The sequence below is a fragment of the Hetaerina americana genome, unplaced genomic scaffold, assembly GCF_022747635.1.
Source record: "Hetaerina americana unplaced genomic scaffold, ioHetAmer1.1.p SCAF_51, whole genome shotgun sequence".
NCBI classification, from domain to species: domain Eukaryota; kingdom Metazoa; phylum Arthropoda; class Insecta; order Odonata; family Calopterygidae; genus Hetaerina; species Hetaerina americana.
Genome location: NW_027287107.1, coordinates 1,037,501 through 1,053,874, shown reverse-complemented (window position 1 = coordinate 1,053,874; position 16,374 = coordinate 1,037,501). Strand labels below are relative to the sequence as shown.

Here is a 16,374-nt window from a genome sequence, read left to right as displayed (position 1 = left end):
AAGACGATATAAAATTGAACGTTTCAAGCGAGTTGTTGTAAATATAAACACTTCTCAGTTTTTGAATGGGCATTAGCCAACAATTATCTACGTGTGTTCTTTCGTTTCTTTACAAATAAGGGGCGCTGCCTCGTAGGGAGTTCCTCACTTTAAGTAATTAACCATATTATCCTAAATATTTAGAAATTTGAGCACTAGAGCGAGTTGACTTAAAAAAAATATATGATCCCGTTCCTCAATTCTGCAAAGTTCTCCATCAGAAGATCCCCGCGAATGGTGTGAGTTTTCACAGCGTCTATTAGAATTATTGAGGAAAGATTATAAACTCGTGAAGTTGAGACCTCCCACCATGGAAGGACAGACCCCCCACCAAATTTCCCGACCGGTTTTACTGCGCTGCCATGGGTAGTCACGTCACAATAAAATCATGCACATTACTTTCATAATTGACCATGCATATTGTGTGTGGGATATACGTTACAAGGACTTAACTTTTCGTCTACGCCGCACAAACGTTTTATGGTAGTACTTTGCTTCTCATTCATTCACCTTTCGAGAAAAAACATAGTTCATGACTTGATCATCCATTTCCTGAAGAAGAAAGCATTTATTGATGCTTTCTTCTTCAGGTATGCTTTCTTCTTGATATCTGATAAGCAGATGCTTTCTTCTTGATGTGTTCAGAATCTATTTGTAGAACTTCCATCACGGCCAATGTGACTACCGCAGGGCTAAGACAAATGGAATTGTTGGAATACGATAACTGTTCACTTTATGCATAGAGCAATATTTTCACTGGCTTAAAATTGAGGACCCCGGCTTTGAAACAACCACCACAAAACAAATCAGCGTTGAACTAAATTAAATGCACAGACATAAATCATAGTGGGACGGCTCACTTTGAAATGGTAGATCAGGAGTGTTTGTATAACTTACCGCAGACAGTGTTCTCGGTGAAAGGATGTTATCAGCAACGACTATGACGCTCTCGTATCTGATGTCATCGCGGAAGTAGGTTTCAACCCATTGAGCGTCAACCCGCACCTCGGAGTCCTTCGCCATAAACAGTTCGACATCACTCACTTCTTCCTGCCAAAATATTATGCCTGATCCAGAAGCAGCGCACACGAGCATGGAGACAGCCAAGGTGATCCCAGGGCTCCTTCCGACGACTTGCCCAAGCCTGGGAAGAAGAATTTGGAAAGGAAACAACATTAATTTTTGTGTCATGCTGGTTATCCTCATTTTTGCATTGATAAATGATATTAAACTCCTCATTATAACGGCTTCTTATGAAAATTAATATAACATAGCAAAGGTGAACAGTAGTATTAACTACTGAAATATCATTCATTGTTCCTAGCCTATATTTTGAATTAAAACAAGGATACTACGTCATATTTCAGTTCTAATTCAATCATCAGGCGGCATAGGTCGCCCAGGGATGAGAGGGTAATAGTAGTTTTTATGGGAGGCAACCAACAGCTAAGGTCATTTGCGCCATTAGGGATGGTTGGGAAAGGAAGGGTGGAGAGAAACCCGAAGCCGGTATTAGCCTACTCTCAACGAAAGACGCCAAGGGGTCTGCAGCTTAACGTCCCATCCGGCGGACGTCGTACTCACTCAAGGTGCTCTCCACAAAACACTTCAAGTAGGGATCGGGATACCACTGAAAAATATTTGTTGCCTCCAGAATTTGAACCCGGGGCCTCCCGGTGGGGAGAGGAGAGGGTTTGACTACTGTAGTTTATCAGCAAAAATCAGAAATCGGGTTCAAAATTCCGTTCACCTGTCGCTATTTAAAGCTCAACACTAACTGCGTTCAATTTCGGGTATCCAATTTTCATGGAAAGCTACAGACATAAAGAAAGAACAGCCTCCTCCCTGACCTTGATGAATGCACTTCACACGCTATCGGTCGGGGTACGAAATAAACTCTACCCACTGAACCTTTTGCGTTGATAATTGTGGTTTAGTTTGAAGGATTTTGCGTGGATACAGAGAATGATTTGCTGATGGGAGAATCTCTGTTGAGATGACTGCGGGAACCGAGTCTGTCTCAATACCGAGGGGTGGGTAGAGACCACACCGATGCCGAGCATTCGAAACGAGATCACGTCTTGGCTGGCCGCTGTTGAAGGGACGAGACCTTTCCACGAGATTCCCTAAAAATCTCCGGGAAGGGAGTGAACTTCATCCCCCTCGCAACTCAATGGAAGATTAATAACTAAATTCACGGTGATTCTTCCGCTTTCTCGCACGTAAATCATCTATGCTATTGGGGCCACGATTCCACACCAGCTGACTGTTGTGTGCTGACGACTAGGCGGACCGAAACATCTCTTTCGTGAATACGGGCTCATGCGCAGACAGTTACAACACTAAAGATTTATTTGTTAGTAAAAAACATTTTATCCATGCAGTCGTATGGTTAGGTAAGGTTCCCTCAATATTTCTTTACTATGGATAAATACATTTCTTCCATTTACTCTTTCGCCGTGACTTTACTTAAAATACAAATCGAAGATTTATCGAGCGTCCTAGAGACAGACTGCAGGTTACGGTTTTGCTGCTGTTGCCCGATCACTTGGCCAGGTTTGGTACACTCGTATTTCAGGAATCAACTTGTTCTTTCTCTCTCCCGCTTGTTACTAAAGGGAAATTTCACAGCATAACTTGATTTACAAGCCACTCAGTCACCCAGAAAGTATCTTTGTGAGGTAAGTGAAGTGCTACATCCTTTGTATTTTAACATTTATTCATCATATTCCTAATTTTGACCTTACTAATTCCCTTGAAGTCGAAGAGTTCCTAAAATCCTGGAAAAGCAATACATATTATTTTCACTAAGTAGTACACATTCCTAAATTATTGCTGATTTATCAAATTTAAATTATCGCTATTCTGTCTACTGAATTCAATTCCCGACAGCATATACCCGTTTTTGGTTACCTCATTACGTACTTAAAATGCAGTTCTCTCTCAACTTTTCGCAAATCCCTTCTGAGAATTTTTTAACCTTGTCTTTCATAATAATTTTTCTTTAAATGCGTCTCTTATTTGATGCTATCTCTAATGTACCACTATGAAATGGCAAGACTGCTGGATTTAAACATTAAAAAAACATTGTTTGACAAATCCAGTTCCTTTTCGATGAATTTGGTCTGATTCGGATCTTCATCAAACCGACCCCGTAAGAATTCCATATACTAGAAGTATTTTGCATAATCTAATTCATGAAAGATAACAACGCTGTTTTATCTCCTCGTATTTTTATCAATCCAGAACTATTTCAAGCATATCACAATTTCTTATACTTAATTAAATTTACCGTACAAGTTCCTCGGGAAAGAGGTCTACGGCAAAAAGAGTTAATCCTACGCACGTATTAAATTCCACTTTTGCTATTCAAGACATTCTACAGTATAATATAAACAGAATTTATAAGTTTATATGATGTTCAAAAGACGCTTCATGTGCGTCAACCGTCACCTAACACAAGGGCGTTGACGTCTCAGGAGCGGCTGATTAAATGACGGAAAGGATGCGGAATGTAAGGCATGGAGAATGAAAATAATCTTCTTTCCCTCTCCTCTACCCACCCTTTGCCCCCCCCACAACTGCACAATCACTTATGGAAGTGTGCAAATGTTATTGTAATTTTTTCCGCAAACCATCGAAACGGTGGTCGTGCGAATGAATTTTTTTTGGAATTGCAGCGCAATTCCGTCAACTTCTAACCTTATTTTTGAATTTTGAATTCGGCCCGCACTAAATTTTTCTCTGAAGCGACAATAATGTGCTCATGGAGTCTGCAAACGTTTCACTGAGAAAGAGTCTTTCTACCCCTCTTTTAAAGTCACCTAGATTTCCTAGACAGCAACAGTAAACATATCTAACAAGCCTTTCTGCCCGACTATTTTGACCGCGAAATAGAATATTGATTTATGGCATGTGCGACGGGCGGGTTTACTATTGATGAGGCTCGAATTCAAAATCAAAGTCAAATTGAGAACCGAAGCGCGAACTTGAGAGGCAACTTGAAAAATGTTGTTTCTGAGAAAAAATAACATCCGGGAATGGAAAATGCTAGGCTGCATTCCCTCACGGCTGACTTTTTGATGGAAACCGGAAACGGTTAAGTAAAAACTAATTGAAAGAGCTTAACAAACTTCCCTCGAAAAAATATCGAAACAAACGTAATTGCATTTTTTTTCATGGGAACGAAAGAGGAGCAGTCTCGCCGGAGACCGGGACTGACCCAAGTCCCGCCTTGTTCCGCGTTAACCTGAGATCCGTGATGCGAGAAAAATATTTCGCGGATGTGAAAGATGGACATTATTGCTTGTGAATGTCCATAAACCAGACGGCTGCTCGCGGCATGCGAGGAATGGAAGTTCAGCAGACTGGGCGAGGGGCAAGTGGCATTGGGTAAGGTGACTGGGGAGTTTTTTATTATTCCTGCTCAATTCCGCACCCGTCCCGTTGTCTAGGCACCGAAATTCTTCTACGAAAAGACTTTTTCGTACCGGCCATATCAACATGGTCTACGTGCAGGCTTTAGTATATTTTACACAATTATAAATGTTTAAAAAATGGATCTATCAAGGGTTGATAACTATCAACGTTTTGGATGATTTGGACGATTTATCCGTTATTAAGTTATGGAAGGTATTTCCGATTCGACGATGGAAGAGTCGGTATGAGACATGGACGATACGCGATTTAGTCGTACGGAACTAATTGATCCGTTTGTTACACAAAGTATGTGATACCAACGATTTGGGCGATACTTTCGACATTACCCAATATTGGTAACCTTATTGGTCTTATTCGAAAAATCCGATAATTACCTCCACGTTAATAGATCGTCGCCTTTTCAAAATTAAATTTTTATCGCCGAATGGTATTGGAAAATGGACATCGCACAACCTTAGTCCGAGCGGATGTATCTCAATCTAGGGGAGAAGCAGGGAAGTCCCTCTCTGCAAATGCCACGGCGAGGTCGAGACTAGTTTCCCGACTTACGCCTGCAAAGTAGGCCATCCGTACGTCACCAATCACACAGCCATTCGATTTCCTAGATTTGACCGCCCGTGACACTCACTCGAACTACGAAGGCAAATACCAGAGCCGGCCCGAATGAGGGAGCCGGAATGTCTCAGGGTATTAACGAAGATGTTCAGCGTCAGGAATAAGTAGCGCGAGCTGCGATCTTTTATATTTTGCGGGGTGACCAGGTTTAGGTCTCGAATTTTCATTCAGAGGGTTTGGCGCAAAATAGATTAGTGAGCCTATTTTCGGTTACTGCCCTCCGAATTCAATTTTCAAGTTTTTGTGAACCTTAGGCATTTTCTTGTTGAACACTACGAGCACAATTATGCAGATACATGAGTGTGCAAGCACTATCCAATTGTTAAAACCCATTTCTACACTCAAATTTCATTTTCCTATGCACTCCCTGTGGCGTGACATTATTTGGCTGGTTGTGCATGTGTTTAGATGAGCATATAGTAGGCGGTGCGGTAAATCAAGACAAAATTGCACAAAAGCCTGGTTACGTGTGAATAATAATACGTGAATGAAATAATGTACGACCATCTGCGATGAAAATTATTCCCGTGCATCCTTGCGTCATGTAAAAATTATTTTTCTAAAGCCATAATATTTACGATGCACTTGATAAATAGGTTTTATCGAATTCTGTGATAGGCGGTGCGTACCGCAGGATTGCTATCCCCGCGGAGAATTTGAGGCGAAAGGGGACATTGCCGGATATTATTGCCAGAATAGCAGTTTACCTGATGTTTCCCGTTCCATCGATGCATAGGATTGAGGTTGGCGGGATTCCCTTTTCATTGCTCCCACGTTTTAAATGAAGCGAGCATGCAAACGTCACCTCTGAAACCATTTCCGGCTCCGAGGTACATCAATTTCGCATCCGCTCACAACCGAAGCGATTCATTCCGGCATTCGGGTTTCAACGCTACTTTTAGCTGCCCACAAATACGGTGTTTTATGTGGTGGTTCACGAGAAGATGGAGGCTGATCTAATACCATGTTTATTCACAACATGCACACACAGAAGCCAAGCTTCCTCATCATGTCACTAATCGTCGGGTGCTCCTGTGTTACAACTGTTTTAGTCATGGATGGCCGAATGGTTCCTTGCAGCATATTCATATTCCAGGGGAATTGATTTCCGCTGACTTACCTCTGTGATCTGACCTATTGAAATATTTGAGTTCGAATGTTTTCACTACTGTACTGACCTATTGTCCATGGCTTTTTCCACATTGGCTTTGTCAACAGTGTACATTTCGCGAACCCGGAATGTTGATTTTGTCTAATATTCCGTATTGACTCTGTATTCTACCCCAGCTCCAATAGATGCTCTATGGATCGTATTTAATACACGACGAAACACTTCCTGCAATGGATTCCTATGATTGATACATATAGTATCAATGTGGCCGATGAACTACGTTCTGAACAAATACACACGTCCGGGTGATCACCATTTGGTTTACAAAATGAAATTATTTAATATGCCCCACGAACACTTAGGAATATAATAACCAATCGACGCCTAATTTTGACCACATCTTTTCACAAATGATTAATTTAAAGCTTGACTCAATCAAGGAAAATGAAATTAAGTTTCAGTACTTGAAAGCTTTCTTTGTCCACTAAGTTGTAGTATTCGACAAATATGTGAGAAGAACCAACGTAAATAGAATCATGGTGAACGTGCAATTACGCACCTTTGTCGCAAGGGCATAGTAGGCATGACTCATGTAGGAATGTAAGCAAAGAACTGGCACATTTTTCAGCAAAAATACCATAATATGCCCTACTATCCTTTTATTTAGACAAGATCAGAAACAGCGGTGTACTATAAAAGCCCCCCGGGTGGAGCAGTTGGCTTGAGTTTCCGTTTCTGAAATTCACTCCACTTGTCAACGGTTGAAAAACCAAAGTACACTCACCTAAGCCTCTCGGATATTTACTGAATGAAGAGTCCCGTAGTGATCACATTTATGACTCACAAAACATCAAGAGACCAACACGTGCAGGAACTTCTAATTCTAATTATGCGACGAAGATGACGAGGAAGAATTTGGAACCGTTTGAAGAATTGAATGCCCTCTTGATCGTCACTCCCTCGTTGGTAACTCGTTCGAGAATTGCCCTTTAAGGGGGTAATGAATGTTTTTGATGGTCGCCACAGCGCACTGCCAAGTCCTGACGTGGATTCCAGTCCATTAGCCTCCCCCCGCTCCCTTCATCCGAACGAATGGGAAATGTCAGTGAACGGGAAGAGTGGGCGTGGGTGAGTGAACGCAGTTGATTCCGGGACTTGGGCAATTTTATGCTCGAGGGGAAAAATCGCTATAAAATCCTTCCGACGTAAGACTGTGGCCACGAACATTCGCATTTCTCACGGACACCCAAAACCAGGTCGACTTCATTGATGGAATGCATTATCAAATCAATGACATTGAATTGGATGATGCCACGACAGGGATGACGCCATGACCTTGATAAGCGATGGTTAGCTGCTCTGGCGAGATAGGATAATTGTACGGGCTGGAAACACTGCAAGACAAAGTTCACATCGCAAGTGTCTCCCTTTACTTCGGCTTAGCCGTCAGTTGCCTACCCTAATAACTGCTACTACTACCGAAGAAGATGGTCGGCTACCGACAATTACAAATCTCATGAGTTTTTTTTAATGCTCAATGTATTGTGTTTGATATTATCATCAGTATTTCAATTAGAAGATATGTTTAGTGCAGCCTTATGTGTCTCTTAGTTACTCTAGCGGAATCTTTCCTTAAATTTTCCCTACTATTAAGTTACCAAATAATTCATTTTGATATACATGTGGGGGTCATACGTACCCGGCCTGACCTGGAAATGGGGGCATTTGTTTGAAACATATCACTGTATTAGAAAGTACGCAATGTATAAAGCATATATTTCAAGTTTGAAGATGCTACGTTGTATATATATATATATATATATATATATACAACGCCCGTCGAACTTGCGAGACATCTTCAAGTCCACAAATCCAACTTCAAGCACCCCCGTCTCTCCCCCGCCCCTATCCGCACCATGCAACCGCCCACGCTGCAAATGCTGTCATCTTTTAAGACCCTCCCCCTCACTCAGTACCAACTCCCAACCACTCGCCACCTGTACCTCAAAAAATATTATATATCGCCTCTCCTGTAACTTTTGCCCTGCCTTCTACGTGGGCGAATGCACGACCGCACTTTCCCTCCGCATGAATAACCACAGATATTCCACCAAATCTCCCACCTTTCTTAATTATCCCATCCCTACTCACACCGCTTCCCACAATCAATCTTTTGACGACTGTTTCTCCGTTTCGGTGATTGAAATCCTTCCCAAATCTGCGAGTATAATAGAGGTGAGAACCCGCGAGATGGCGCATATCTGGGTGGCCCAATCATTCAAACCGCCCGGGCTGAACCAAGCCCACTGAATGCATCATATGGCTGCCTACATATCCCCCCCACCCCCTTGTTCATTTCCTATTGGTCCCTTTACCTCTCCTTCCCCCACCTCTCCCCCGCACATCCTCTCCGCTCTTCCCCGAGAACGCCATTCTGAAGACGACAGCCGTGCTGTCGAAACGTCAAATAACAAATTGTGAGTGTCCTTTCTTTGTGTCTCTATATTCTAAAAATCTACATCTGTGTTTTTATGTATTTGTGCGTCGCCGAAGAGCGTTCCATTTCGAAGATATATATATATATATATATATATATATATATATATATATACACACACACATATATATACATATGTATATACATATACATATATGTATACATATATATAATATATACGTATATAGTATATATATACACAAATACTCACACGCATATACAGCGGGTGATTCGCATTGTTCCTCAAAATTGGTAACGGAAAAAGTTGTGTGTATGTGTACGAGCGTATGCGCATATTTATTTATTGTTCATCAGGTGATTGGCATGCAATATAGTTACTAAAACGGTAACCAAAGAGGCGTTAGCTGCCATGTCTCATTGCTCCTCTCACAGAGGAAAATAACCAATTTTGAGTTGAGCGTGTCGGTTGATAAAACTCGTGCGTAAAAAATATTCCGTTCTGGGAAATTGTTCGCAATAGCAAGCCATTTTCAATGTTACTCGTTTATGAAAAGGAATGTGTGGTGAAATCTAGCTAAATCCATTTTATATCTGTCAAGAAACTCAGTTTATGAGTTACCCCGATATATTGATGCTTCCATTGAATGACTTAACAGAAGATATTTTGGTTGTGACCACAAAAGTTTAGTTACTTCTTTCGAATACTAAATGTAAGTCGTGTAAAATGAGTTGGGAAAAGGAAGACTGGATTTTCCACGATATCGCGTTATAAACGCCCTCTTCAAAAGGCTTTAAGGGAACAGGCCCATATAGACTATTTTGACTGGTTTTTCATTTCATTTAGATACATTAATCGAAATAATTGTAGAGGAGAGCATTTAAATGAGGTGACAAGGATAAATTATGGCATTCAGGCGATGGAAATAGTTAGCACAGGGAGATACCAAAAGTTAATAGACATTCAGGAAAGTGAGTAGGATGGAAATATTCCCCTAATAAAAAACGCCGGGAGATGTTTGGATCTATCTTATTTTAATCAAAAGAATACATTTTTCTGTGATGATTTAAAAAAGATTTTGCAGTTACGTCTACGTGACCTCATCATTTAACATTTCAGTTCTGGGCGCATGTTTTAGTAAGGTGAAAAATGAACTAGCAGTCGACACACGGAAAACTCCGGCAGCAACTTCTTATTTAAAATTCAAGCAGCATGATACTGCTTCAAAACAATCCATATCTATTTTTTAAAGCAAGCGCAGATAGACCGTTACGCGTATGTACTTATATACGTAAAAACTCCAACATCCATCGTCCTAGACCACCCAAGCCGGAGCCTCAACTTCCTAAACAAGTTTTTTGAAGCATTTGCAAAAGTGATAACGAATATTCATTAAGGAAAGGACGCCTGACAGTGGCAAGATGTTGTTGTTTTGAATGCTGGTAATAATTTAAAATTTCCCGCGAACACTAAAACCCCGTGCATTCGATCCGAAGAGAAAATCTTAATGATGAACAACCACAATTAGGACCACCAGAGGAGATGACGTTTAGCAATTCGTGAACTCCTACCTAACTTGCAACCATCACCTGCCCAGTACCCCTGGAATGCTGCTGATATTCTTAGGTAATGAAAACCACAGAAATCGCCGCGAAGGTTGACCTAGAGGCGAGGGTTTATTCCACCCCGGCGTAAGCCTTACGGCGAGCAAAATTCACACATCTGGGTTGGAGAGCCAATTTCTCACCCTTTGGTTATCTGCGATTTCCCGAAAGAGATATGGTGACGGAAAAATCAGGCAGATTTTCCTCATTGTTCAATGGCGTAACTCGAATTTTACCCAGGCACTCCAGTAAATAGACGAACCCTCAACCCGCTCCCTTCACTGAACTACCAGATCGCCTCATAGCGGTGTGCCACTTAAAATTATCTAAGTTTCAAAGATGTATTTCAAGCGCATCACTTAAAATAATTGAATCTGGTCGAAAAATGTAAACCAAGAAGTAGAGGGTACCAAGTCCGTTTCTGTTAAAGCTAAGGCAGACGAATAGTAACTAAAATAGATGAACGAACACTCATTCGTAATAAACCGCATTCATTAACCTTACTCGCCGAGTCCAACGGTGATTTCGTTACCTATTTCATTCGACAGGTGAAAAAATCAATGAAACGTGATTACAATCCAAAGAAATATGAAAGAAAAATAATCTCGTCAGCCAATGGGATTTAATGCACGCTGCATTGTTTTTTTCAATTACAGAAGGTTGTTTTAGGAGGAATCCTCGAGGAAATAAAAATTTTCACCGAGTGAAGCTTTTACTTAACAAGTGTGGGTGCGCCCTTTCATATCTCGTGAGTTAGCTTAGGGCGCGAGAGGCTCGACGGAAATTAAATCCAGAGCAGCGACAAAGACTTTCATGACGAAGAAGCAATTATCGTGCACGAAGAAATCCCTAAAATTTCATGTATAGTGGTACTGTGCAAAACTTCTGTGCGCAGAGTGCTTCAATATAAGTAACCGAAAAGTCTAGTAGATAAAACGAGAAGATTGTGAGTATTTGAAAGATATTGTCGTTGACGACAGCGCGAAAATTAAACGAACGGACTGTAATATGGAAATGTGTAGAGAGGGTAGAAAGTATAATGGAACACAAAATGGAAGAGGATAAATAAAGATATTGGCATTCCATGAGACGAGATGGATTTGTGTAGAAAAGGAAATAACCAACAGGAAACCAAACGGCAAAATTCTTGGGGCCAATTTAGAAACATGCGAGAATGGAAATAGAGCGATAAATGAATTAGCATTGGATAGGAAAGGCTGCTGGGCTCCAGCCACTAATCACCTCATTTCAAACCAATGACGATATTTCTGAAGTATTTGCATGGTTTTGAGTCTAATCACCGTGTAGTAAAGGATTTAAATACATTTCAATGCATGTGGCTTTGTGGGAATGAACATATAATTCCAGATATTACAGCGCAACACACAAACAGTAATTTTGAGTAAGAAAAAATCTTACGATACCCACAAAATAAGTCGAGAGTTAAAGAGAAAATCAAGGTCATTGTGGAATACCTATTTTTTTAAAAAACCTTCGCAATAGCAAAGTTTCCTACCTCTTCCATTTATATTACAGCTGAAAGAAAGGGAACGGCTCAAAAGTTCCAATTACGCATGCCAGCGTCCTCATCAGTGGCAACGAAAGAGTTCATTCGCGATAAATCAAAACAATTTCTCATTTATACGAGAAAAACTATCAATTAAATTAGCGGGCTTCACTGTCGCGAGCGATCAAAAAACTTTACTCTCCGTGAGGCCATTACAACCTCTCAAATCATGAGACACCACCTGCCGCTTGAAACACTGAACTCAATCGTAGAGCTTAAGAGTTTTCTCAGGGCGTGATTCTTCACGGGTGGGGGGAATTCCTCACGGGTGCTTCACCAGGTCTGTTCTTTTGTCCTCAACACGGACAACTCAATGCTTGACTTGGTGCAAGATCCTAGTAAGTTTCGTCACAAAATAAAGACTCGAAAATAGGATTCCTTCGCGATTGCAATGGAAATTAACGATTATATTTATCATGGTTGATTCAAGTTCATTCATTTGCGTTGGAGCATGCGCACTCACTAGTCATTCATCTCGAGGGATTATTTATAACCAATGCCTTGGAGTATATAATTTTCTGAATTTCAAGCATATTTCATTTTGGAACTATTAGCTACGGGGTAATTGCTTCAATTGAAGTCCATGTAGTTCTGCTTACACAGTACACAGTGGGGCCTCTGATTTTCTATATTCCCGTTCTAGACTAATTCTCTCTTTTTTTCTCCCTGGTTTTGTGGATTAGGCTTTTTCAACGGTGGGTCATCCCTTAGGGCTCCACGTGCCAGCGGTATCCGAAGTCGGCGCACTACAGTTTCCGGTTTTGCCGGGTCCGGCACGTGCAATGGCTTTCATTAAACGTAAAATGATCTCACAATCAAAGAGAGCTTCGTAGTCACCAGGAATTCCCGCTTTCTTTAGTGTAATCTCTATTTCGAAATTGAAATTATGAATTTTTTAATTGATTCGGACCTTTTCTCTTCTTTTCCCCAGAAATTTTGAATAAATTGATTAAGTTATGCATATATTTTCCAGATTTCCCGAATTTCCCAACTTAGTGGCCGACCCGGTACGGCAATGAAGTACTTTAATGCTTTAATCTAAACTTTAAATGAAGCACAATGAAAAAAAATTGATAAATATTACGTTACATGGGAATATAACAAAAAGAACCTGGATTCATTTCGGGCACTCATTAATAATTGGCAATACACAGAGGTGAACTATACCAATAAAAATAAAAAGGAATATTGTACTCAGGTTCGTCCATAATTTTCGTCAAAACAATCAAACAACTTGCACAATTCCCTCATTTTTTATTTATTTTATTTATTTTATTTATTTTATTTATTTTATTTATTTATTCAGTATAAGTCCGAAAACAGCACATTTTGGCCTTTACATCGAACTATTAACAACGATAACAATGGACACATTTACAAACACCCAAGCCCTAGATGGAGGGAAACTCACCCAGGCGAGAATCGAACCCGCGACCTTTGGAATGGCAGACGAGGACGTTACCCCGCCGCCACCCATTCAGTTTCACGGAATTCGCTTTTGTGCGTACATTCGTGACGACCTCTCAAATATAATCAAATCTATCGCGCATACTTCTCCGTATGATCCCTTCAAAATATATTGAAAAATGAAGCTTGCTAGAGAAAACCATTCCCACACATCTATGACGTCCACCTGAGAGGAAAGAGAGAGACAGCGGCGTCACCGCAATTTACAAAGGAAACCTAGCGGAACCTAACTCACGGAATATAACGCAGGTTGATACCGGTACACAAGGAGGAAATCGGAAAGACTTCGGTCATTACCCTTCATGTCAATTTGGCAACAGAGCTCACACAATCCTCGTGTGCTCCGGGAGGCGAAAGAAGCCGAGCGAGCTATAGAAACACCCGGCTCATCGCCGCTTGAGGGAGATGAGTCCACCCAATATACCCTTCACCCGAAGAAACCTTGACTCCTGAGGAACCACGTCAACAGAACCACCTTTACGTCACGGCCTTCTCCTCCTCCGCCTATCCCATTATTTTCCCCTCCACTTCGCCGCCCTCCCCTCTCTCGCACACCGATATGGGTTCGCTGCCTCCATCCCACTCTCCACCTTCGAAAAAAAACAAACCACAGCGAGAGCATTGCGAAAACAGCAATGCTACCTCCCTTTCGAGTATCCCATCCGTTATCACGACAAACCATTTATCGCGCCATCGCGAACGATACACGGGGTCAGCTGCAGAAATTAAACGCACGATAATAATGCGCACCCGCTCTTGTTCCCCACTGCCACGTATCGAGGGGGAACTGAGAGTAAAGGACAAATTAAGTTGTGGCTCCGAGAAGTCGAGCGATGGAGAGAGTGAAAAACGTCTGGAGCGAGTGGAGGTCTTGCGCTCCAGTGGGATCGACCCAGAAAACACGAACACTGGAGTTGTGTGCTCGTCTGCATATCCGCCTGTGTTCTCCGCGCGATAATTTTGTTCCACAGCGACGCGAAGGCAAGGACCGCGGCTGCTGAGATATCGGTCGCCGGTGCTCCCCTGTCGACATAGATGCGCGACCACCGGCCGCTCACCGGAGGCCATCGTGGTCAGACCATCCGTCCAGCCGCCCGCATGTCACCCTCCTGGTCGCGGGGGTTTTACTGAAGGATGGAACGGGAGTCGTCGAGTTTCAAGACCAGCACGTTATGAAATCCAACGCAGACAATTCGTACGGAAGTAGCCGGGGCTCGGTTTACTTTGAACGTATCGACAGTAATTAAAATGGAAGCTCCGGTGGCCAGGCATACAGATGGGCAATTCTAGGGAAATTCACTCCAAGGACTAAAGCTTTTAAATGCCTTGTTCAGGGTTTTTACTGTTACGTGGACTCATTAAACAGCAATAGACTAGCTATGGACAAATTCTGTGTTCATGCTCTCCCGCAAGCCAACTTGACCAATAAACCCTCATAATCACAATTAATAAGGAGCAAGTGATTGAAGTCATCTCAGTTCATCTTCACGTAATACAGATGGCCCTCAGTAAAAAGAGGAAATACATTTTAATACAATATGGGCTTCCAAATATAACGTACACTGCAGCTATTTATTTATCGATTCAATTTTTGGGTACCTGCTGCTATCAATATTTTGAATTGAGAAAATATAGAACTTAATATTTTTAAATAATTAAGGAGGGGGTTTAGAACTCTTCGGTTATATCATTGAGTGTGAAACAGAAAAATACACACTTTGAGTTGATGTGCGATAATGGAGGTTATGATACTATTCGAATGGATATTGAAATCACAGATTTGTCCGGTCAGTGGCTGATTCTCCTGAAGGCAATAAAAATTAAGTCAATTATATAAATGACTATTTAGGCCGAGTAAAATCGTGTACAGGGCGTCAAACGCACACTAAATTGCAGTGAACGGAGTATTTTATATAGAAAGCCTTTTCAAACCTTGTTCAACGATGCCATTCTCTCCACATTCACTGCAGCGTATTCTTAAAGATTTTCACACCATCGATCGGCTGAGGGGAGAAGGGGGAGAGTGGTGCAGGCGGGAGAAGCGCTTTAAAGAGAATTTTATTCGGGGTCCTTTCGTGGAGGGGGCGACGAAAGGACGAAGAATGCGAGCACGGCGACTGAATGGTTCAAACAGCGATACGTCTGTCCATAACATCTCTCCGCCCCACCCCTTGCAACCGCGGATCGACTTGACTTCGATTTCGCCGTCAGGGCTGCGCGCAGGGCCACGTGCTTCGGCTTGAATGGGGCCAGGTTTCGATCGGAACGTTGTGGTGACTGCTTGTGACGGGAGATGACGTCAGGATCCATCTCTGGAGGATTTGCCGCGATGCTATGTACGGCGTGTGCCTCGCAGGACTTTCGTTCGATCCCCGAATAATGCGCTACGGACTACTGCACGGGGATTTTGACCAACGATGCTGTTCCCCGTCGCTTTTAATTATTCCACTGTTGACCCTGAAGTCGAGCGGCCATCACGAGCGGGACGAGCGATGGGAGTTCAACGCGCTTCGGTTTCGGGGGATGCGTGGGTTTTGCCACCTGGCCCCCAATAAACGTCTCCCGCAGCCCGCCATGGAAACCTTTCAAGAAACGGATATTTCTCGATTAACTATTTATACTCGCACAGCGGAGAGTTGGCAGACTTACCCGAAGCTGTGATTCCGGCTTTGTAACAGCAATGATGACACTCGGTGTACGTGCCCTCATTTTCTGATGAACGAAATGAATACAGAATCAACGTTGTTCAGCATCGCCTAACACAGCAAAGGCCTTTTTCTGACGTAAGCATGACGTTAATTTAGCGAAGTTTTAGGTTGAAGTTGAAGCGTGTGTTAGAGTACTTGGATGACATATGTAAAGCAGGCTACCCCCTCTGATTTCACCAGTCTTGGCCCCATGCCCCATCGGGATCGAGATCTCTCCTTCCAGAGCACTTCGTGCAGATGAAGACGAGGAGGCATTAACGAAAAGAGGGACGATTTTCCTAGACTCACATAAAAAACACGATCGCAAAAAGTTCACAGGAAATATTCATTCGGTTAACCCTGAGTGAGAAGATTTTTTTTCCTGAAA

The 16,374-nt window shown here is 42.1% G+C and overlaps 1 protein-coding gene across 1 annotated transcript in view; it reads right to left on the bottom strand.

Annotated features, from left to right (window-relative positions):
- The window catches only part of LOC139694627 (patched domain-containing protein 3-like), a 278,330-nt gene that overhangs the window by 143,434 nt on the left and 118,522 nt on the right, over positions 1-16,374 (bottom strand). The window contains exon 2 of the mRNA XM_071593110.1: positions 937-1,183. Coding sequence (XP_071449211.1) covers positions 937-1,183 — 247 coding nt within the window. The remainder of the gene's footprint in view (positions 1-936; positions 1,184-16,374) is intronic.